Below are 24,640 nucleotides of genomic sequence, written 5' to 3' on the forward strand. Positions count from 1 at the left end.
AAGCTATTTGCCGTCCCGGCGCCCCTCCAAGGGTAGGGTTTATACCGATGGCACTGTTATTCGGCCTGAGGAGTATTGGGACTATGAGTCTCCATCGCACTAGGGAGGGGAGAAGGTGAGGCTAGCGATAGAGATGGTTTGACCACCTCTCTCTCTCTCTCTCTCTCTCTCTCTCACTCACTCACTTTCTAACCATCGTGTAGGTATGTACAAGGGTATCAACTGAAAAAGGGTATCGACTGGAGAAAAAAAGGGACAGGGCCATTCACCACTGCGTCTTCAGCCATTTGCATTTATTTGATGGCAAAGGATGTGAATGATCGGGGCAGGAGATGTATAATGGTTGTAGTAGTACTTCCCTTTTGTGGTTTCTAATATCATTATTTCCCTCACCACATCCAACACATTATTTCTCTCAATCTCAAACCCTGATCCTCTTTATTCGTTCGATTAGTCAGTCTCAATCTTATTTTGGCTGGGTCATTCAAACGATATTGCGGACATGAGGCCTCAGGTAAGCATCGATTAAGATAAAGATACATTTAATTTAATAGAGGTTTGTTTCATTTCCCAATTTTGCATCAGATTTGTCTTGGAACAAGAACACAGTGGTGAAAGTTATCACATACCCCTCACTAACATTATGTATTGCCATCCATTTACCACTCTCTCTCTCTCTCTCTCTCTCTCTCTCTCTCAAGAGGAAACCTTATACCTTTCTCTAACTGTGTGTGATTACAGACCCTGAAAAAAAAAGCTTTTTACTAATTTTTGTCTTGGGTTTGTTTGGTTACATGTATGGCGTTGAAGGTATCTATTTCTCTCTCTCTCTCTCTCTCTCTCTCTATCTATCTCTATCTCTCTCTCTCTCACACACACACACACACTTCTATGTTGACGCCTAAAATTATGTTTTAACTAGGTAAAGTATCAATTAAACTTTGTGATTGTTGTTTGTTATAAATATTTTAAATTGGTAGATCATTTAGACTCTGGAGTTAAATTTTTGGAATGGTTCAACTGTTTAAATGTTCAACGGATATTTTGGAGTTTAATTTCTCGATTATACAGTTCTATGGATTAATAAAAGAAATTGGTGTTGTATTTTTATGATTTTTATGTAAACATCATGATTTAGAAATCAAATTTTTTGAATCTGTAACATCTACAATTTTCATTGAGTTTTGAATTTTAATGTCTATAAATGTTTATTGTTCAATTTCAATTTGCAATCTGTTAAGACTTTGGTTGTTTGTAATTGTAAATTGTAATTTTTTTTTTATAAAAAGCTTAAAGCGCATTAATTTATTAATTCTCATTAATTTGTTCGAGTGAATGAAATTGAAAAATGTGTTTTCCCTAAAACTGAAACAAATAGTTTCTTTAATGGACAATGAGGATTATACATTAAATAATCCAAAAGTGATATCTTACTTATTTCTTAATGCATACAACTTCAACTTTATCATTTTCTAATCTGTGAGGTTTTAAAGCTCTTACTTATTGGCTTAATGTCAATTTGTTGTTGGACCTCTGTGACATATGTTTTTGTTTGAACAGGAGATTGAAACTTTTTGTTGTGATTGAGATGTTAAAATTCGTTTCTCACAACAAAGATCATCCAAAACCTATCAAGGTAAAATAGATTTATCATAATAGAGATGAAATATTACTTTAAATTGAGTTTCATTTTTATGCTACACTGCTGCTTTTCTCTCTAAAATCATAGGCATTGTTGTTGCTCTTTTCTGCTTGTATTCTATCTTGTATGTTTTGTATTGAAATGGATTAATAGTAATTAAAAATGTATTCAGAAGAGAAAAAATAAAGTAATTATAAGTTAAACAAATGGTTATGACCTCTACTTTTATCTTGGTTTGTTACTAAATTCAATAATATCTTGAATATGGGATGGAAAGAACTAATCCTCAATTTTTGAAAAACTATTTGTAGCCGTCGCTTGGCGCGGGTAGACAGCTAGTATAATAGTTAAGTACATATCTTTAAAATACAAATTAAGTAGAATCCACATACTACAACCATATGGTGGTTTTATTTTAGGATTCTTGAATATGGGAATCAGATAATTATTCCTCATGATGATGAGAATATAAATAGCTGCTCGTGGCAGATGTAGCCTTTGCTGTAGATAATGCAGTGAAGCCGACATATTTGTTATCTTTCCGTTCTATGCATATCTTAGCAATATACTCAAAGGATTTGCGCTTCTTTACAAAGGGTTGGTTGGCGTATTCTTCAACTGGCATCCACTTAGCTGCTTCAATCTCTGAATCTTGCTTTTCGATCGCAAATGATGTTGGTTTTAGCATACACACAAACATTAGATCCGACTTGCTAAAAAACGACATGTGGCTTTGCCTGTAGTGCATGCATATATATGTCAGCTTACGTACGAATATACATATAGTATACGTTTAAAGATTTCAAGTCTTTAGAGTTTTTGCCCACTTCTAACCTGAATGCGAGGACTTCCACAAATTCTGTATCGATCTGGAGAGATTAAGAAAAAACAGATTTTAGATGAAAAAACAACTTATAGAAATGGGTTTCGTTATGTTAATATTGAATAATTCACTTCAATTTCATAATTAAAAAGTCACACAGTCGAGATCGAATACGTACTCCTGTCTCTTCTTTCACTTCCCTGATCGCAGCTGTACAAATATCTTCACCCTGAGAACGGAATATATGATCAATCGTATTAGTAAATCATAGCAAAGTCTTTAATTAATTAGTAAAAGTAAGATGCAAACCTCCTCAACACTACCAGTTGGTAATTTCCAGACCCCTGTGCCTTTGAACACTCCACTTTTCTCTTGCACTACAAGAATCTAAAACAGGAAATACACAAAAAGTTCAGATTAAAAAATTTATATAGTTGTTTGCATGTTTTTATTTGCGATATATAATTAAGTAGAAAAGATGTAGATGATGAATGTAGAAAGTCAACCTCCCCTTCAGAGTTGACCACAAAAGCAGCAACACCAACACGATGAGAAGCATTAGATGGAAGAGTATGATTAGTTTCAGGAATCCAATACACGAGCATCAAGTATGTTGGTTCAGCATGATGATACCAAAACCCTTGCTAGACAAGTTAAAATTAACATCATCATCAGACAAACAAACACATTCGATGTTTCCTGTTTTTTGGTTCTTTTTTCGAATTTACTCTTAAAACTCTTGCCCACTAATATGTTGATTATGAATCATAGTTTCTTTATTTACGTACCTTCACTGCAGGCTTAACAAGACTCGCAAACTCAAGAGACAGTTTAAGCCAAACTCCCTTCTTTCCCTGCAAAATAGTATATGATAAAAATCCAAGTGTTCATTGTGTATATAGAGAATTAATTAACTCACAAGCCAATTAGGAGCTGTGGTGTAAGAGCATTTCTTAAGGTTTATTGTTGGAACAACAGTAGGAAAAAGTAAAGATTACACAGAAAATCGAGGATGTGAATTAACACTCCCATAATATAGACCTCCTCAAAATACAAATAAAAAAAATAGGCAATATTGATCCTACAATCTTTTCACATGAAAAAAGTACGAAACGATTGGTTATTGGAGAAAATATAGATAGAAAAAGAATGATCATTCAAAATTATGAACCTTATAGTGCAAAAAACTCCCTCACAAACTTTATTGGCAAACACTTGTTATTTCTATCTATCATCCTATGTTGGACAATTCCCTATTACTGATTAAGACTATTAATCCAACATTTAGAAGCCAAAGTAACAATATGTAAAAGTAATAATTACCTTCTGCCTCCATTGGGATATTGATGTTTGAAGTAGAGTGGCGAAGACATTTTCATCCATATCCTCTTTAACATCCACAGTAACTCCTTCATAATCATCATAAGATGCATTTAGCATATCAACAAAATCATCTTCCTTTGCTAGAACCTTTGACGATTTTTCCATTGTTGTAGCTCTCTAGTTTGGAATGCAATAATAGCTTTAACTCTCGAGCCTATAATATATTCATTGAGCTTATAAGCATTAAATTAATACTGAGAGATATTGATTAACTTGTACCTTCTAATCACCAAAGTAGATGTTAGACTTACTATTATGAAAATGAATCTATGCATGTACTCAATGACCACAAATAATATATAGACTTACGTAGAAAACTAATTAAATGATCAAACAAAAGTCTTTCACAACAACTAAACAAAAAATTAAGAAATTGTATCAGAAAACAAAGAAAGTGCGCCTAAATATTATATATAAAGTATAAACCCAGGATAGAGTCAAAATAAATAAATAAATACAATTGCGTTCCAAAAAAAAATGTTGCTCTTTTGAGACTTTGAATAACAATGGAGTGGCTTCCACTTTTGTGTGCCTAAGTGCAGAAAGGGTCAAGATTAATAGTCTATTTTTTTTAATATAATATGGTAATTCTTGACATTGTCTCTTGGGAGATCAATGGATGATGAAGAAGAGATTCACATCTCGTGTATTAATGGTCAGAATGTGAATGAACCGATTTAATCATGTATAAGTGTATAATCGGTTTTATATATTACCATTCACCACTAAAACCCTGATTTTTGGAGATAATTAATATTCCAAGATCACAAAATTAATAGAAAAGTGAACAGGAAACTAATTCATGATTCTAACCAAAAAGTTTCTAGATAACGTACGTGAATGCTCGGAGTGTCGCCGTGTCGGTGGTTAACTTGGTGGTGGTGGTGGTGGTGGTGGCGGTGGTGGTGGACGGTGGTGAAGTTGTCTGTTTCTTTAGCTTTCGTGTCTCTATGATCTCCTTAATTATGAAGCTCCACCCTTAATTTGCTTGTTCTACACTGTTGGTAATATGGCTTTTTCGTCTTGTTTATTTTTTCTTGAGGGAGAAAAGTTGTATAGATTCTCGAAAGTATTTCTCACGTCCATTTCCCTGAAACAAACAATGAACATACTAACGAAACATTTTAAGAAAGAATGCGAAGGAGATGCCAACGGTTGTCATTAAAATTATTGTATTATTGTTGATATTTTGGGAATTACTTTAAGAGAGATTCTCACGCAAATCGAAAGTGGTTTCACAGTTTCCCTCCACACACCATTATTGATAAGTTAACGTCAAATTACCATTTTATATATACTTTTATATATTTTTTATTTAATTTTGTATTTTCATTTTGAGTAGATATGGCCATAGTCCATGTGATATACTGAAAACTCATGTTAAGCATAATTTTAAAAAATTTGACACCGATAGTCCTCGCGTTTTCATTTTCTTGCGTTAATGCTTTTTCTGGCTAGCTAACACTAGAAAATAATCGTTAAATACTGTATAAAGTTACCAGCATATATAGTCATAATTCTTTTTTTGTTATTTTATTATTTAGTTTTATTAATTATTTTATATTTTTAAGTGTTGTCAATTTCATCTAGGTATCTCTGTATATTTCTACTCGTTAAAGAAAGAAACCCCACAACCCATTTTACAAGTAATGTCAATAGTTTTTGAAAAAAATGCTCATTTCATCAAAATTCCCATTGTCGTCGGAATTAACATATCTTTGCATCAAATCCTTGGTTGACATATAGCTTACAACGATTATGTTATTTAATATAACTGATTACCATTTTACTAATATGATTATGACTTAAATAGCCTAAATACAACTAATATCACGATAATCAAGAGATTGATACGACTAATATCCCAATATTCAAGGGATTGATATAATCAAATATCATCATCAACAACTAATATACCAAAACACTAAGCTTCGGAAAATTGTCGACTTGGAAGACAAAAACACTAAGCTTCGGAGGTCGGATAACTTTAGCAAAAGCAGTACTGGGAAACCTTCCCACGTACTATCTATCTTTGTTTGCTGCACCAATTGGAGTAATTCAAGAACCGGAGAAAATCCAAAGACAGTTTATTTAGGGAGGGATGAAAAACAAGTCAAGTATATATTGGGTTTCCTGGGAAAAAATCACAGCCCCAAAACAGGTGGGTGGTATGGGCTTGGGTTCTCTTAGAACTCTGAATCTAGCCCTATTATCGAAGTGGCTATGGAAACTCAAGGTGGACTCGGCACACCTATGGGCCCGCATAGTCACGGCCATACATAAGCTTGGAAATAATCTTAATGATTGCTTTGCAAAGACATCGACAAGTGGTGTATAGTCGAACATTGTGAAATCATTTAAGGCAATGGAGAAATTAGGCTTGACGAAAAGAAAAGTAATGAAGATGGCGAACTCAAACGACAGATGGATATCTGATTTTGAAGAAGATGGGGAATTATCTGTAGCATTATTAAGAACACGGATCGATCGGGCATCCCACCTGATACCAGATGGTGAATTCACATGGTCTAACGCGGTTCCAAAAAAGGTCGCGAGTTTCGTATGGAGGGTAAAACAAAATTGAATCCCATCAAAGGTGGCGCTAATCAAAAGAGGGGCTCCTGTTAACGCCATTACTTGTGATGTGTGCCAAGTAAATGATGAAACAGCGGATCACTTGCTGATAGAGTGCCCGTTGGCGAAAGAAGTGTGGTCAAAGGTGGAACAATGGTGTGGTATAGCGAATTCCATCTTGGAGTGTACTACAGTCTAGGAGGTGCTGGCGAAGGACAGAAGATGGGGAAACTGCCCAAAGGAAAAGAAAGTTGTTGAAGCTATAAAATATGGGACAATTTGGTGCCTTTGGAAGGCAAGAAATGAAAGAATTTTCAGAAACATTAGAAGTCAACCGGCGAAGATAGTGGACAATATCAAATCGGTATTATTCACTTGTATAAAACATAGAATCAAAAAAGGTGTCTTGGATTGGAATTTATGGTGTAACAATCCGCTAAAATGCAGATAAGTTTACGTAGGCGTTATCTTGTAAAACTAATTATTTTGTACTCTTTCGCTTCCCTAGCATCTTGCTAGTGAAGCCTTTATGTAACATCCGGATTCCCAGGTATAATATTTTATTCTTTTATTTTTGGAAGTTGTGAGGAGACTCGGCGAGTTGGTGTTTAAACTCGCCGAGTATGGTCGCGGATTCAGATCCGGGTTCACAGCCGGACTCGGCGAGTCCACGCTGTTTAATGAAACCCTAATTTCTGGGGTTTGGGACCTATTTAAAGGCCCTTAAAGCCGTCATTTGCGGCTACCAAACCCCAAAGAGAAACCCTAAGAGATCTAGAGCGCTTATGAGGAAGGAGAGGCCATTCTTGATCTTCTTGTGGGTGTTTTTGCAAGAAGAAGGTTACCAAGGCAAGAGGAGGCTGAAGGAGGTGCAATTTTGGTGACTTCAGAGTTCATAGTCCATATTGAGGTATTTATTCGGACCTTCTTCAGTTTTGGTATTGATTCTTAGAGACAGGGTTTTCTAACCCCTTTAGAGGATGGATAAGTGGAGCAATTGGTCCCTTCTCGAGTCTATGCTTTGGATCTTGACCTAAAGAGGTCCATAGACCTTAACCCTTGGAGCTTTATGAGTTATTTTGGGAGCTATGAGCTTAGGATGTCATTTTTGGGGCTAAATCACCAAGTTAGACCATTTAGATGATATATGAGTGTCAAAGTCTGAACTTTACGTGGTTATCATGCTTGGAAAGGTCAGATCTATGAATTAAAGAACAGATCTGACCTTAGGAGGTCTATGGATTTTGTGCATGGCATGAACTCGCCGAGTCCGAAGATTAGACTCGGCGAGTAGGATGAGGGTTTCCCATAAATCACTCAGTGAGTAGACTTGCCGAGTTGGGGAAATAACTGGGTGAGTCAGGGAGAGTTAGGGGACTGGAGTTCAAGGCGGAACTCGCCGAGTTGTTCTTGAGACTCTACGAGTTGAGTCGGGGTAGCCCCGCGATTCATGTTAGGTGTGACTCGTCGAGTAAGGGGAAGGACTCGACGTGCCAAGAGGGACTAAGATAGTCAGTGAACATGTGTAGACTCGTCAAGTCGCCCAAGTGCACTCGACGAGTCAGGTTAAAGTTTGACTGTTGACTTTTGTTGACTTTTAGGGTTTGGTCAACAGTGAGGCCTTTAAGCCACGAGAGGGGTAAAATGGTCTTTTACCCTTCTGAGGGTGTTAAGAAAGGTTTGAGTATAGTTATATTTATGAGAATATTTACTTTATGTGATTAGGCGGAGGCTAGATCACATTTCTACCGAGTCAGAGACTTACCGAGACACCTGAGGTGAGTCGTCTCACTATACGTTACCTAGAGTGGTATTATGTGTTGACCAGAGGGTCTTATGTGTTACGTATGAGATTATGTGCTATGTGATATATGTATGTTGTATGATGTTATAGACCGGACTGGAGGGTCCAATGAGCTATGAACGGACCAGAGGGTCCAACGAGCTATGAGACTAGAGGGTCCTGCTGAGACACATCGACCGGAGGGTCGTATTATAGCCTCGAGTGGCGTATGTGTTGTATGCGGTATTTTGGGGAACTCACTAAGCATTTATGCTTACAGTTGTTGTGTTATGTGTTTCAGGTACTAGCGAGGACCGTGGGAAGGCGCTGGCGTGACTCGTACACACTAGAGAGAGAGAGGGAGAGAGAGAGAGAGAGAGAGAGAGAGAGAGAGAAAGAGAGAGAGAGTTTGATTTTATGATCTTAGGATATGTTATGTTTCAAAAACTAAATTTGGAAATATTTGAGAATGTTTTTATATGAACTTGGTGGATAAAAAATGAAAATTTTGTTTTGAAATTTACGTTGTTACACTTTATAATATATTTGCCGGTTTAAAAAAAAAAGAGTAAATTACACGAATGGTCCCTATGGTTTAGGGTAATTTGCGCGTTTGGTCCCTAACTTATTTTGTTAACTTGGAAGGTCCCTACTGTTTGTTTTTGTTACGCGTTTGGTCCCTGTCTTACATAAAAAATCTATTTTCCCTTTATTATTTAATTTATTTAAATAAACACTCCCCTAATCTCACCCTTCTCACCTTACCTTACGTACCTCATCATTTTTTCCTATTTAAATAATAGTCTTTTTAGGTATGACAAGGACCAAGCGTGTAACAAAAACAAACAATAGGGACCAAACACGTAATAAAAACAATCAGTAGGGACCTTCCGAGTTAAAAAAATAAGTTAGGGACCAAACGCGCAAATTACTTCAAACCATAGGGACCATTCATGTAATTTACTCAAAAAAAACAATATTTTGCCACTGATTAGAAAAGGTCGTTGGAGGTGGTTGTATCAAGGGATACACTAAGACGACGTTTGGTTCACATAATATTTTTGAAGGAATTGGAATCTGTCTTGAATTGGAATCTAATTCAATATTCTGTTTGGTTAGCAATAAATGGAATTTGAATCCAATTTTATATTTTGTTTGGTTGGCGGAAAATGGAATTGGAATAGTATAAATGACAGAAGTATCATTATTGGTTTTTGATTACTTTTACTTTTTTTTTATAATTTATGTAAATACATATTATATAAATTATAAAACTAGTAAACGGTGGTGGTGGCGGTGGCGATAGTGGCAGAAGCGACGGTGGTGGTAATGGTGGTAGTGTGTGGTGGTGATGAAGGTTGAGGTGGTAGTAGTAGTGGCATCACTAGTGTTAATGGTAAAGGCAATGGTGGTTGTGGCGGTGGATGTTAGTGGCGGCGGTGGTGGCGGTGGGTACAGGTGGCAGTGATGGTGGTGGTGGTGGTGGTGATGGTGGTGGCGGCAATAGAGGTGATGATAAAGTGAGTAGTAACTATGGTAGTGTAGGTGGTAACGGAGGTTATGGGTAGTGATGGTAGTGGTGGTGGTGGTGACGGTGGTGGTAGTAGTGGTGTCGGCAATGGTAATGGTGGTAGCAGAAGCGGTGGTAGGGGTAGGGTGGTGGTGGCGAAGGTGGTGGCAGTGGCAACGAAATTAGTGGTGATGGTGGTGGTGGTGGATGGGTGGTGGAGGTTGTGGTGGTGGGTGGTAGTGGAGGTGGTGGGTAATGGCGGCGAAGGTTGTGGTGGAGGTGGTCACCAGTAGTGACGGAGGTTTTTCATATTTAATGTTAAAAATGAAAAGGGTAATATGGTAATTTTCAACATTCCCACTTGAAGGAATTTGAATTTCCTCATCTTTTAGATGAAAATTATTTTCCCTCAATGGAAGGAAAGTTGGACACATTTAGGAATCCAATTTCTTCTCAAAACTTGAGCCAAACATAGGAACGTGACTGAATTAAATTACAGTTCCTTCCGATTCCAACAGATTTCAGCGAACCAAACGACCCCTAACAATTATGAATGACATTATTAATAAAAACCAGATTCACAATCCGTATGATCATCAATTACGAGAAAATCGTCTACAAGGTTAAAATTAAATAACTACATCATGTGATTACACTAGTTTCCTATTTGACACTTACGAATAATAAAATTAATTTTATTATAAAAGAATGATTAAAATATCAACATTACTAAAAAATTTCAACAAATGTTGCATACTTGGAGTAATGCACAAGATACATATATATTGAATTTAACATCCAATGTGAGTCTTAATTCCATGATCATTTCTATTTTTTCAGTTTTGGGTTTTCGAATATGTGAATCAGATAACTACTCCTCCTGATGATGCGAATACAAATAGCTGTTTTTGAGAGATGTAGCAGTTGCTGTAGAAATTGCATTGAAGCCGACATATTTGTTATCTTTCCGTTCTATGCATATCTTAGCAACATACTCAAATGATTTTCGATTCTTTACAAATGGCTGATTCGCGTATTCCTCAATAGGCATCCACTTAGCTGCTTCAATCTCTGACTCTTGCTTTTCGATCTCAAATGATGTTGGTTTTAGCATACACACAAACATTAGATCCGATTTGCTAAAAAATGACATGTGGCTTTGCCTGTAATTAATTAATTATTCATGTAATTGTCAGTTTACATTCAAAGATTTCAAGTTTTGGAATTTTAGTGTAACTCTAACCTGAATGCTAGAACTTCCACAAATTCTGTATCAATCTGGAGATATCAAAAAAAAAAAAAAAAATTAGATTTAAAATCGACTTATTCTATAATAATTGATTTTATAAAAAGTGATAGACTAGAATACATACTCCAGCTTCTTCTTTCACTTCCCTGCTTGCAGCTGTACATATATCTTCACCCTGTGAATACAAAATATTTAATTAATTATATTATGAAAGCGTAGAAAAGTCTTTAATTATGAAAATAAATATATAAAATTCGCACCTCCTCAACACTACCAGTTGGTAATTTCCATACCCCTGTGCCTTTAAACACCCCGCTTTTCTCTTGCACTACAAGAATCTAAAGACACAAAATACATAACATTAATTAAGTTCAGATTTATAAAAAAAAAAAAAATTAATATAAAAATATGGAGGTGATGAATGTAGAAAGTCAACCTCCCCTTTAGAGTTGACCACAAAAGCAGCAACACCAACACGATGAGAAGCATTAGATGGAAGAGTATGATTAGTTTCAGGAATCCAATACACGAGCATCAAGTATGTTGGTTCAGCATGATGATACCAAAATCCTTCCTAAACAAAATAAAAAATAAAAAAAGACATTTTTTAAAAAAAAAAATTATTGTTTTTCTAAGGTAATCAATCATGTATCATAGTTATATTTACCTTCACTGCAGGTTTAACAAGACTCACAAGTTCAAGAGACAGTTTAAGCCAAACACCCTTTTTACCCTGCAAGTTTATATAAATTAAAGACTTCCTTTTTATTGAAACATAGGGAAAGAAATTAAAATGAAAAGTATTTAAATTAATTACCTGTTGCCTCCATTGGGATATTGATGTTTGAAGTAGAGTGGTAAAGATATCTTCATCCATATTCTCCTTAATGTCCACAATGACTCCATCATAATTATCATAAGTCGCATTTAGCATATGAATGTGGTCAACTTCATTGTTTTGAACCTTTGACGAATCTTCAAAGTTTACCACCATGCTTGTTGCAGATCTAGTTTGGAATGTACTTATGGATTTATCCCTTAAGACTGAAATAAGTTTTCTAAAGATAGAGTTGCTGTTTGCTGTATGTATTGATGATTCTGAGATCTTCCTTCGAGCACCAATGATAATAGGATTACTACGTGTGTATATTTTTCTGAAAGTGAATCGATTCATTACTCAAAGGATGAAACAATTTATAGCCTTTGAAGATATGAATGATTCTTAAACAATGGCGGAGTCTAGTTGAATAATTTTTGCAAATGATAAAAAAAGGTATCAGAAAAGGGGAAGAAAGAACTTTGAGGTATATTATATGACTCTGTTCCAATCTAGCAGTCAAACGCGTTGGCTCTTTCAGAACTTTGAACAAACAGTTGGACTGCATTCTTGACCTAGTCTAGTCATTTGGGTATGATGATGAAGATGGATTTTACTGTAAAAAACCGAAGAAGAAACTCAGACGTCATCAGCATCAATCATAATCGCGGGAAATTTAGATATATATTTGAAAAAACCGATTTATACGTTAACTTACAGGTTTTTCAAAAGGAAATTGCTATGAAAAGTGTTGTTCTGATTCTTGACGTGTTCCATCGTCCAAGAGTTGGTGTCAGTTGAAGTTTTTCTTTACGTAAGTCGTTCATGTTGTTGACTATACTTTAATATAATTTTGGTATAATCGTTTTAATATTCTTCTTTTACATCTCTAGAAAATTGTTTGATCTGTCTTCGGTTCTCCATCTTCTTTGTATCTTTCACTATTTTGTGTAAAAGCCCTAAATCAAACCAAATTGAACCACAATCCTAAACAATAAACTCACCTCTTCCGATTTGCTTTCAGTTCCCATCTCTGTAAATTTATGAGATGACGGAGGAAGAGGGAGGCTTTATATATTGTTTACCACGACAATCAGACAGACTACACCAAATTTAAAAAATAATTAACGTTCACATGTCACCACAGAAAAATGAACAGGAAAGTAATCGTTGATTCTAACATAAAGTTTCCAGAGAAAATACGGAGGTTCAATTACAGCGACAGTGGTGGAGTTCTCTCTTTCTTTCGCCGGCTTTAGACTTCGGGGATGAAGCCATCCATTCAGGCCCAACCCGTAAGGGTGGGCAAGGTGCTTGAGCCACCGTGTAAGGCCCAAGTAACTTTTGGTTATCCAAACTCAACGATTAAAGTGTTTTATATATAATATAAAGTAATATAACATTTTAAAATACAACCCTTATCTTTATAATGATGTATATACCGTAAAATAGCTATTTAAGTTTCGTTGTAACCTAAAATTCAACTAGCATTATATATTCTTTGGTGGTGGGTAGGGGTGTAAGTGAGCCGAGCTACTCGTGAGCTACTCGGGATCGACTCGTTAAAAGCTTGACTCGAGATCGAATTAAACGAGCCTAAGCCGAGCTCGAGCCTAAATATGAGGCTCGTTTATTAAATGAGCTTGAGCCGAGCTTCAATTAATGGGCTCGCGAGCCTAAACGAGCCTCTATATATATATATATATATATATATATATATATATATATATATATATATATATATATATATATATATATATATATATATATATATATATATATATATATATATATATATATATATATATATATATATACACACACACACATATATATATATATATATACACACACACACACACGCACACACACATAGAGGCTCGTTTAGGCTCGATTAGGCTCGCGAGCCCACTAAATTATTCATGAGCCGAGCTCGAGCTTCATTTTAAGGCTCGAATCGAGCTCGAGCTTCCTCAAATTAAACGAGCCAAGCTCGAGCTTTGTCAGGCTCGGGCTCGACTCGGCTCGTTTACACCCCTAGTGGTGGGTATTTTAATATGTTGAAATCTCAAATTAATGTACTTTTTCATCTATTTTTTGTGGTATGGAAGTTAGCTTTCTCTTTTTCATGTTAAATAGCAACATGTTTTTCGTTTTTTATTTGATTTGTGACATGATGCGAAAACGATAATTCAGTTTCCTAGGTATAATCTTGGTGAACAACTAATTATTATTTTCATTGTATTTTTGTCCCCAAGGTCCAACAATAAGTTCATCTTTAAGTTGAAATATAGGTAAAGTTGGATGATCCAACAAGTTATGTATGGACTTACCGCTCTTTGTGATAGAAATGAAAGTTTTTTCGTCTAACTTTTTGGTATTTTATACATGTTATGGAACTCATGTTTGTAATAATATGTACGGATTAAAAAAAAAACTATGAAATTTTGGATGTGCGTATGTTTACATGCGAAAATTCATAATTTTTTGTAACGGAACATTTCTTTTAAATGTTGTGTGTATACATAGTATGTGTTGAAAATTTTCATGATGAAAAAAGTTTATTTAGTGTTCTTTCCTCCCCTAATTTGGTTCTCTATTGATTTTGTGAGTGTGTATACAAACCTATAATAAATAATAAATAATGAATTATATAAGTTGTCTCATCAAAACTCATATAACAAGAGTGCGAAACAAACATGTTCTTGAACATGATAGTAGTAAAAAGTACTGGCTCCCAATCAAGCTTTAATTCTATGTCGCATGAGATCGCCTTGTGTGAGCTGTAAGTTGTAACCATCAACTTTGGACGTGTCAACGTATTTATGGCATTAGTGAAAGGTAAATGACAACTTTCTTAGAACAAAATAATGGGATTATCAATTTAAATTTCAGACCGTATTTATAATTAATGGTCTTGCAACAAACATGAATTATGTTATGAATAACCCTCTAATATAAGAATTCTTAATTTTAATACTAAAAAAATAAAATACAAATTTAGACCATGTAAATGGTTTAACAGAAATATTTTATTATTGGTTAGCCTTTTTGGTAAGATTGTTAACCGGTTATAATACATTAGATTAAGAAATAAAATAAAAGAACTTATTGATCAATCTTAATATAGGTGTGTTTGCAAAAGTAGTTGTTAGCTGGAAGCGGGTAGCGGTTAGCTGGTAGCGGAAAGCTGTAGCTTTTATTTGTTATATGAATGTTTGACAAAAGTAGCTGGAAGCTTTTAAAATATATAAAATTACATAAAAGGAAAATTGATTAAAAACAAATAAATATATAAATATATTTTTAAAAGTAATTATGGAAATTGATTTCAAAAGCTTATGAGCGTTTTGTTAAACGCTACATGAAGTAGCTTTTAGAATCCAAGCGTTTTGCCAAAACTAAAAGCTAAATGTTCGTACTGTCAAACGAAGTTTTTTGTTTAAAAAAGAGCGTTTTATCAAAAACTAAAAGCTACAAGCTTTCAAACGTTTCCAAATGCCTCGTGTCAAACACGTCTTATAGCTACGAAACACTACAAGAAAATTTTGATATAGCTACGAAAAAATTTCATAGCAAAAAGATGAAATTTCGTAGCTAAAGCTAAATAGCTACAAAATTTGCAACAAATTTGTCAATGGCATTCCGTAGGTATATTTCTTGTAGCAAAATGTTTAACTACGGAAGTATAGTTATGTACCAATTTTGCTATGATCATTGCTACAACGTCTATTCTATAATATTGCATTTAATAATAAATTCCATAACTAAAGGTTTCATAGCAAAACTTGTAGTTAAAGGTTCTATAGTGAATATCGTAGATATACATTACATTGCAAACTCCATAGCTATGAATTCCATAGCAAATTATGTAGCTAAAGGTTCCGTAACAAATTCCATAACCAATGGTTCCGTAGCAAATTTCATTGCTATACTCTTCCGTTGCAAAATCCATAGCTATGCATTCCATAGCAAGTTACGTAGCTAAAGGTTCCATGGCTATATGTTCCGTAGCAAATTTCATAGCTATATGTTTTGTAGCAAATTTTGTAGCCATGTATTTTGGAACAAAAATAATTATGTAGTCGCTTTTCATAAATATATCCAGAAAGATCTAATTATTCAATTATGATATTTGTAACTATGTATAAAAATGCAATTAATAGAAATTCAATAATTGCAATAATCTTTTGATAGAATACATCTAAATTTTAACCTCATAAAATATTACATATCGACTAGTAAAAAAACATGCCCTAAGATGGATATACATACATGATGTAATAAGACAAGAAATCTTCTCCTTGGACATGTATATAATTGTTGAAGGAAGAAATTATTAGTGTAGAACCCAAACTATTTTTTATCAAGCACAACACACAAAATATATAAGTTTGATGCACACCTTAAGAAACCTAGCATTTTCAATTAATAAGAAATTCAAGAACTTTTGGATCAAAATCAGTCTCACTAATATGTTTTAATAATTGCTAACGATCACATGTAAATTTTAAAATTAAATATCCATTATAGGATCTCTTTTTAGACAATCCATATAATCACATATGGAAAGTTTTGTTGGAAAATTAATTTCATTAATTTCCAAACATGGATTTTTTCTATTTTTGAGCACAAATTTAATACTCTAAATATAATCAAAACGAGTTATTGATTATATCTTTGTGTTCTCCTCCGTAATATATACGTTTCGATATATCACACGTCCAAAACGGATTAAAAATGAATGAGAAATTGTTTGTCAAAGTAAGGCAATTGAAGAGAAGATAAATGAGTCAAGTGGGTTCTTAAAACTCATCCCACATTGGTGGAAGAAGGAAAATAAAATTGGTTTATAACGACAAAGACTAGCTACCTTTGTAAGACTAATTAGAAACAAAACTCTCTCTTGCGCGCGCACGAAGGTTGGGGGTGCAAGTGCGAGCGCATGTCCTGCAGACATGAATGCACCACCGGTCAACCAGAAAAGTTCAAGGACCTTTTGTGCATTCTTTTCTTTTTTGTTAACTGTTACAAAAACGAACTAAGAGCTATTAATCATAGATTTCAGTTTTGATTCTTTGATTAATTTTCTTATTTAATTATGACAGTTACGATTTCGTTTTAATGACATTGGATAGTATATATACAATCCCTATGTAACTGGTTAAACACACCGAATGAAACAAAACCAATCGCTTCCTCTCTTACACTTCTGCTTCATCATTTCTCTCTTACTGCAACCAAGGTATGATTCAGGCCAAGTGAGGGTTCGAGCAATCTAGAAGAATTGCTTTCCACTGTTGTATCTTGGGAAACAAACACCCATATAGGGCGAATTTGTTTTAAGGAAACTGTGTTAAACACATGCCTCAGTCAAGAAGTTTTTGCTTTTGTTCTTTCGTATAATTTTGGGTTATATTTTCCTAACAATCTTAAAACAAATCGTTTGTGCGAAACGAACTTGTGGGAAAAAAATATTGTCTTGGTTTCGTCTTACAGTGATTATAGAAACGAAATTTGTTTACCTTCCCTCAGACTTGCAACATCTGTTTTCAGAAATCGTTTTCTATGACATTTTATGTTTGTATCTATCTATTTAAGTTTATCACATCCATAATCTGTTACTGTTTTCAGAAACTGTTTTCTAAAACAGTTTTCATATTCTTTCTTGGTTCCAAAGCTTTTCAGAACTTGTTTTCTGGAAATAGACAATACTTCACAGTGTTAGTTGTTATTGATTTTAATCTTTAACAGTTTTACATTTGCTTCTTTTGTAGCATGACTACTGGTGAAGGTACCTAACCACCAAAGCCTAATGGTACTCCTAATGCTCAAGGAGCTCAAATGATGACCATGTCTGTCAATCATGCTGAGAAACCTGAGAAGTTCTCTGGACTGAACTTTAAAAGGTGGTAGCAAAAGATGCTCTTCTATCTTACCACATTGAATCTTGCTAGATTCTTAACTGAAGAGGCTCCTCGAAAGCCCGAGGTAGAAGTAGATGTACAAACTTTAACTGCTATTGATGCTTGGAAACATTCGGATTTCTTGTGTAGAAATTATGTTCTTAATGGACTTGTTGACTCACTTTATAATGTGTATTGTGTAACAAAGACAGCCAAAGAACTATGGGACTCATTGGACAAAAAGTATAAAACTGAAGATGTCGGAACAAAGAAATTTGTGGTTGCCCGGTTTCTTGACTATAAAATGGTCGATGGCAAAACTGTTATGTCCGAAGTCCAAGAACTACAAGTCCTCCTACATGACATGCATGCCGAGGGTATGGGGTTTAATGAGCCTTTTTTTGTTGCTTCCATGATTGAGAAGCTACCCCCTAGTTGGGTTGATTTCAAGAATTACTTGAAACATAAGAGAAAGGATAGGTCCATTGAGGACCTTATTGTTCGCCTTCGAATTGAAGAGGACAATAAGATAGCTCAAAAGAGTAGTTATACCCCTACTTCTGAGAAAGCTAATGTGGTGGAGCATGGTCAAACATCTGAGAAGAACAAGTCTGCAAAGGAAAAATTCCAAAAGAAAAGAAAGGGTTCACAATTGGGAGCCACAAGTGGAACTTTCAAGAAACAGTTGCAAGGGAGCTATCATAACTATGACCAGCAGGGTCATCGGACTGCAAAATGCAAGCTTCCAAAGAAGGCTAAGGAGGCAAATGTTGTGGAGAAGATAACCAAAGATGTGTCTGACATCGATCTTGCAACGGTTATTTCTGAAGTGAATCTTGTGGAGACCAATCCAAGGGAGTAGTGGATTGACACGGGAGCTACCCGTCATGTTTGCTCGAATAGAGAATGGTTCAGAAACCTCAAGGTTGTGGATAATGGTGACAAGTTGTTCATGGGAAACTCGACCACTTCTGAGATCCAAGGTGTTGGAAAGATTGTGTTGAAGATGACGTCAGGAAGAGAGCTGACATTGAATGATGTGTTGTATGTACCCAAAATTCGAAAGAATCTCGTCTCAGGTTGGTTGTTGAAAAAGCATGGTTTTTTGTAACAGCCCGGAATTTTCAGGTATTTATTTTGGACTTATTTATGGAAATTGTGAGTAGACTCGGCGAGTTGGAGCCCAGACTCGCCGAGTAGGATCGCGGATTTGGGCACGGGTTCGCATCCGGACTCGACGAGTCCAAGAGTGGACTCGGCGAGTCCATGCTGTGTGGTGAAACCCTAATTTCCGGGGTTTGCGGCCTATTTAAAGGGCCTTATGGCCGTCATTTGTGCTCACCCAACCCTTAGAGAGAAACCCTTGTGTGCTTGAACGTTTTGAGAGAGAAAGGAAGCATTCTTGACCCTTGTGTGTGTCATTTAGCAAAGAAGGAGAAGATTCTAAGTAAGAGGAAGCAAAGGAGGTTGCTATTCTGTGGATTTGAAGCTTAGATCATCAATCTAGAGGTATGATTTCGGATTACTTTCTGTTTTGTGATGAATAATGGGATCTAGGGTTTCTTGTGGACATTTATGGGATGATTTGATGCCAAATAGTTTCCTTCTTGTGTTGAGGCTCTGGATCTGGATCTATAGAGGTCCAGAGATCCTCATTCTTCAAGCTTTATGTATAGCAATGGAGTTTATGACCTTGGGTTGTGGTATTTGAGACAAAAACATCATTTATGGTCATATAGAGATTGTATGTGCATCAAGATAGTGACTTTACGTGCTAAATATGCTTGGAAGGACTGGATCTATGGGTTAATGGACTGGATCTGACCTTATGAGCAAGTTTGAGTCATTGCATGGCACGGACTCGCCGAGTCCGAAGAACAGACTCGGCAAGTAGTATGAATGTTGCCCGACCACACAATGAGTGGTCTTGCCGAGTTGGGGAGGGTTGACTCAGTGAGTCAGGGGGAAGTCTGAGTGGACAGGTGGACTGAGTCAAGTTGGACTCGCCGAGTTGTTCTTGATACTCGGCGAGTTGAGTCGCGGTGGCCCCACAACTCATGCCAGGTGGAACTCATCGAGTTAGGAGGATACTCGACGTGTCAATGGAGGATTTCAGGGAAATCAGTGTATACGCTCAGACTCGCCAAGTCGCTATTGTCCACTCGCCGAGTCCGGTCAAAGTTGACCGTTGACCGTTGACCTAAGTTGATTTGTTAAAGAGTAGTCAACCTTAGTTGGGAAAGTGTTAATTAGAGATGTATTTTGATATAGGAGGACTTTAGCTCGGGGGATCGAGCACTAGTGATTTCAGGATCCACGACTTACCGAGACACGAGGTGAGTCTCCTCACTATACTTTACCTTGAGTAGGTAACTAGAGTTATGTGATAGAGTGTTTGTATGCTATGTATGTTATGTGTTGTACTGCATTATTTCTATGTGATTTATGTTGTGCATGTTTACAGAGTTAGAACCTGAGGGTTCACAGAGTTTGGGTGCACGAACCCACAGAGTCATAGCCTCGAGTGGCTAATATGTGTTATATATGGTATTTTGGGGAACTCACTAAGCTTTGTGCTTATAGTGTTTGATGTTATTGTTTCAGGTACTAGTGACGACCGCGGGAAGGCGACGGCTTGATCCGTACACACACACACGGAGTTTATACATTTGTGATCTTGGGATTTTGTATTTACTTGAATTGGATAATTAATATGGTTGTTTTATGAATATTAAATGAATTATGTTTTACGAAAATTTGAAAATTTTGTTTTGAAATTTACGGTGTTACATTTTTGCTTGGTGTTTGAGTAAGATAAATTTGTGTTAACCAAAGCCGGTGTGTATATGGGTAAGGGATATGCTGATAGGGGTATGTTCAAACTTTGTGTAATGGCTCTTAAGCTAAGTGACAATGATAATGAAATGAATAACTCTTTTACTTACTTGCTTGAGTCTTCAAATATATGGCATGCTAGATTAGGACATGTTAATTTTGATACTCTTCATCGTTTAATTAAACTCAATCACATACCATATTTTCACATTGACTCAAAATACAAATGCAACACGTGTGTTGATACAAAATTAACACGACAATCTTTCAAGTCCATTCAAAGGACAATCGAACCACTTGGATTAATTCACACCGATGTGTGTGACATGAAATCAATTCCATATAAATGTGGAGAAGAAGCTGAATGGCTAAGACAATTTCTAGAAGATATACTAGGTGGCCTAAACCAGTTTTTGCAATCTCAATCCATTGCGATAGTCAATCAGCAATTGGATGGGCACAAAGCGCTATGTATAATGGTAAGTCCCGACACATCCGTCGAAGACACAACACCATTCGACAACTACTCTCAACTGGAGTTATCTCAATTGACTACATAAGGTCCAAGGATAACATTGCGGATACGCTAACTGTGACATCCCCAAAATCACGGCCAGAAAAAATCAGTTTTGTTTATACTTTATTTCAAAATCAGAGTAACCTTTTAATAAAAGAGTTGCAGAATTTGTCCCAAAACAATAATATGATAAAGAGTTATCAAAAACATTTCCTTATAAATGTATTTCATTAAAAGACTCGGGATGTCATGTTCGATACAGTACATAAGTATAAACAATACAATATAAGCCTTACTACATTATTTCATATCTACAGGCCTATATCCGTAATCCCTCATCCCAACACATCACAACTATGCTCGAGCGCCACTACCTGTAATACATAAAACTGAGTGGGTCAGACTTGGGAGCCTGGTGAACACATAGGGTTTTCAACCCACAATAAATAAGTTTATTAATTTCATCGACCATCAATAACCCGATTACCCATTCCCGTTATCCTCACATTACGTCCCGTAAACATCTATCATAAGGGACCTATCCTAAGGATCATCATTAGGATGGACACTGCTGCTAAGGGGGTTCCTTAGCAATAAATGTCCTAAAGGCAACCATGAGGGGGATGGAGTACACCGGTGAACACATCATTCATAAACACCTACAAGTTGCAAGCCTACCAGCGTTCCACTGGACTGTCTAGAAGAGTCCGTGTAACGCCCGTAGATCCGGGCTAGTCAATTTAGAGACGATATGCATCAAAAATGCATTTTTGGTGAAAGATTACTTAGAATGAATAATCGTAACTAAGTTATAGTATATGTTACAAGGTTTTCCGTGACGCTGAAATCCGAGTTATAACGAAGAAGTTATGACTTGTCGAAGTTTCGCGACAGAACCGGCACGACGCTGAATGACGTAAAAAGTGAATTTACGTTAGAGTGATATTTAGTCTTATCAATCTCAACGAAATTCGTAGAGTTCGTTAAACCATGAGCGTGCATAAAAAGAACGTCCAAATCTGACTTCGTATGAGGAAGTTATGATTTTTCTAAGTTTCGACTTAGCGGTATGCAGCCCGAATACTCGATTTGAGATCGAGCGGTTTTTAGCTGAAACAATCTAAACGAGAATCAACGATCTCGTAAATTGTAGTGAAACAATAAAAAGATAGGCGAAAACGGACGTCGGATGAAGAAGTTATGAATTTATAACGGAGTTTTCATGTCCCGGACTACTAAAATAATATAATAAAAATAAAGTCAAAGTTAGCCAACGGAGTCTAAACAAAAGTTGTAGATCGTAGTCTCACCTACGTGGGGATATAAAGAACGTCAAAAACAGAGCTTGTATGAAGAAGATACGAATTTTTGAAGTTTATTAAATAATTAAAGTATTTAATTTAAATAAAAATTCGGATATTATCCAAAGGGGGGAGTCACCGGGCTTATCCAGGTTACGTCCAGCGTACCTAACATTACGCCCATCATAATCGAAGGTTCCAGCCCCTATAAAAGGAGGTCGATGCTGCCGAGTTTCTTTGCTCATTTCTTCCCTTTCTCTCGTGTTTTTGCATCGTTTTTCGTGCAAAAAATATCTCGAAGCCCTGGTATCATTCCCGAGACCCGAAGCAAGTCTCGAAGCCCCGAAGATCCCGAGAAGTGAGATTCCCTAGCCGAAGCTCTGCCTGCGAGGAGCCCGGTTGTCACACCCCAAAACCAAGAATGGCGGAAACATTCTGGGGCGGAGGACGTCATGTAAAGTATCACAACACAGTAAATGTAAATAAGCAAACAACATCATCCATTGTATTAAATATAAAATTTTAATACAAGCGTGTTCTGTACAGTTTTAGACACCAAAAATATAATGTAAATCAAAATAATATGATGAGTCTTGAATGCGCTCCATCTTCTCAAAAGCTAGCATCGGTACCTGTCTACTAATGACCTGAGAATACAAGTTATTTTGAAAGAGTTTATCAGCATTAAGCTGGTGAATTCATAAGTATTTTATTGTCGATGTTTGTTATCAAAACGTTTGAGTCTGTCGCAAGTATGAGTTGTAAATGTATGTAAGTGTTTGTAAAAGTTTGAATCTCTCAGAAAAACCTATATTTTCTGTTAAAGTAGCCCTCTACCAAGGCTTAACTGTTTTGTATGCTCGTTTGATGTAAAAGTGTGTAATTTCCCAAGTGTAACTATCTTTTAACAAAATATAGTTTGTACATTAAAGTTTAAGTGAGGTTATCACCAAAATGAAATGGGTAAATTATTGTAGTACTGTAGTTTTGTTTTATAGGAACTACTGTTGTACTAACTACCTTAAACCGGGTTTATATTAAGGTATCATGTGATAAATTGCACCATACTATCGACTGGTAACAACGACAATGTATAGTCGAAAAATAAGGTATGACGTTTGGCACCCGCAGACCTGTCGGTCCCACTGTAGCTAGCAGCGAGGTATAGGATAGTCAATCCAGTATAGATCTATATGCAAACTCACGCTCTCCCTCCAAGAGACTCTGGCTACAACTCGGGTCATGACAATTAAGACATGCTCCCATACAGTGGATCAAAATTGTTAACGTATTCGTGTATATGTAATATAATGTTACTTGTTCTAGTATCGTTGTCTATGTTCTCTTAGTAATAAGTATTGACTCCTGAATGAACTGACTCGTTGATCTAGAAATTGTAGTAGTAGTATGATCCTGTGTTACCCCGATGGTAACTTACTAATGATGTGCTGATAAGTATGAATATGGAAATACTTTTATGTCTATACATGTATATATGATATATAACTAATATTGAAACGACCCTCGGATGGTCACCCGAAATCCCACCAGACCACATCTCAGTGCGCGAAAAGGAAATAGGGCGGATGGCCTTCCTAAGCCCTTTAAACATTACTTATATATCTATACATATATGGGCATGCAATTTATAAGTAGTAAAACAAAGTTTAAATAAAAGCATTTGATAAGTAAAAGAGTTTGTGAAACATTTTGAAGTAAAACAGTTTGAACAGTGGTAAAATCATTGGTTTCCTAGTTATTAATCACATGTGATTAATGCAATCACATGTGATCGAAGCAATAACTATAAGTGTTTAACTTGTATCTCCCCCCCCCCCCCCCCATAAAGTATTTAAAACATTTAAAAGCATTTCAAAGGTTGAATAAAGGGGTATGAACTCACTTGGAAGCTTGAAGATAGCGAGATCGAAAACCGGGCAGAGTTTCGTCTCGGAAAACGGATTTTTCTTGGGAATCTCGGGAGTAAAATCGACTCTCGGGACTTGAGCAAAAAGACCAGAGCTTCGGGTTTGAACGGGCACAGAAATCGAGGCAAGATCGTGAGAGAAAGTGAGAAAATGAACAAATTTTTCGGAAAGGCTCGCATCCCTTTTATAGGGGGCTGAACTGCCTCCGTACGCGGGGCGTACTAATGTACGCAGCGCGTACGCGACGTCATCGCTTACGTATTTCGGATGGGGCGGGTTGGATGGGACGGCGGGTCGGGTAGCTTCGCATAGGGCGACGTGGACGATCCGAGGCCGTGGCCTCGAGTACGCGGGGCGTACGAGGGTACGCAG

General features: G+C 36.2%; 2 protein-coding genes across 2 annotated transcripts; both read right to left on the reverse strand.

Moving 5' to 3' along the window:
- Window positions 1-1,862: 1,862 nt before the first annotated feature.
- LOC145004911 (nudix hydrolase 2-like) lies at window positions 1,863-4,977 on the reverse strand. The gene is made up of 8 exons (XM_078963936.1): window positions 4,685-4,977; window positions 3,789-4,002; window positions 3,254-3,319; window positions 2,972-3,109; window positions 2,775-2,852; window positions 2,644-2,694; window positions 2,477-2,511; window positions 1,863-2,379 (listed from the first exon to the last, which is right to left on the reverse strand). The coding sequence occupies exons 2-8, from the start codon at window positions 3,951-3,953 to the stop codon at window positions 2,088-2,090; spliced, it is 825 nt and encodes a 274-aa protein (XP_078820062.1). The 5' UTR covers window positions 3,954-4,002; window positions 4,685-4,977; the 3' UTR covers window positions 1,863-2,087.
- A 5,337-nt stretch (window positions 4,978-10,314) lies between these two features.
- Window positions 10,315-13,057, reverse strand: LOC145006143 (nudix hydrolase 2-like). Its single transcript, XM_078965240.1, has 8 exons — window positions 12,500-13,057; window positions 11,782-12,397; window positions 11,632-11,697; window positions 11,401-11,538; window positions 11,225-11,302; window positions 11,089-11,139; window positions 10,959-10,993; window positions 10,315-10,878 (listed from the first exon to the last, which is right to left on the reverse strand). The coding sequence occupies exons 2-8, from the start codon at window positions 12,136-12,138 to the stop codon at window positions 10,587-10,589; spliced, it is 1,017 nt and encodes a 338-aa protein (XP_078821366.1). The 5' UTR covers window positions 12,139-12,397; window positions 12,500-13,057; the 3' UTR covers window positions 10,315-10,586.
- Window positions 13,058-24,640: the final 11,583 nt, after the last annotated feature.

The sequence above is a fragment of the Lactuca saligna genome, chromosome 7 (genome assembly GCF_052625555.1).
Source record: "Lactuca saligna cultivar CGN05327 chromosome 7, ASM5262555v1, whole genome shotgun sequence".
NCBI lineage: Eukaryota > Viridiplantae > Streptophyta > Magnoliopsida > Asterales > Asteraceae > Lactuca > Lactuca saligna.

What these genes read in the sequence shown, in the direction of transcription:
- LOC145004911 (XM_078963936.1), bottom strand. Translation starts at nt 3,953, where the DNA reads ATGGAAAAATCGTCAAAGGTTCTAGCAAAGGAAGATGATTTTGTTGAT. An exon ending in TTGTTAAGCCTGCAGTGAAG is followed by an intron (nt 3,110 to 3,253) that starts GTACGTAAATAA and finishes TAACTTGTCTAG; the next exon opens with CAAGGGTTTTGGTATCATCA. An exon ending in AAGTGAAAGAAGAGACAGGA is followed by an intron (nt 2,512 to 2,643) that starts GTACGTATTCGA and finishes TAATCTCTCCAG; the next exon opens with ATCGATACAGAATTTGTGGA.
- LOC145006143 (XM_078965240.1), bottom strand. Translation starts at nt 12,138, where the DNA reads ATGAATCGATTCACTTTCAGAAAAATATACACACGTAGTAATCCTATT. An exon ending in TATCCCAATGGAGGCAACAG is followed by an intron (nt 11,698 to 11,781) that starts GTAATTAATTTA and finishes ATAAACTTGCAG; the next exon opens with GGTAAAAAGGGTGTTTGGCT. An exon ending in GTGGAAGTTCTAGCATTCAG is followed by an intron (nt 10,879 to 10,958) that starts GTTAGAGTTACA and finishes AATTAATTACAG; the next exon opens with GCAAAGCCACATGTCATTTT.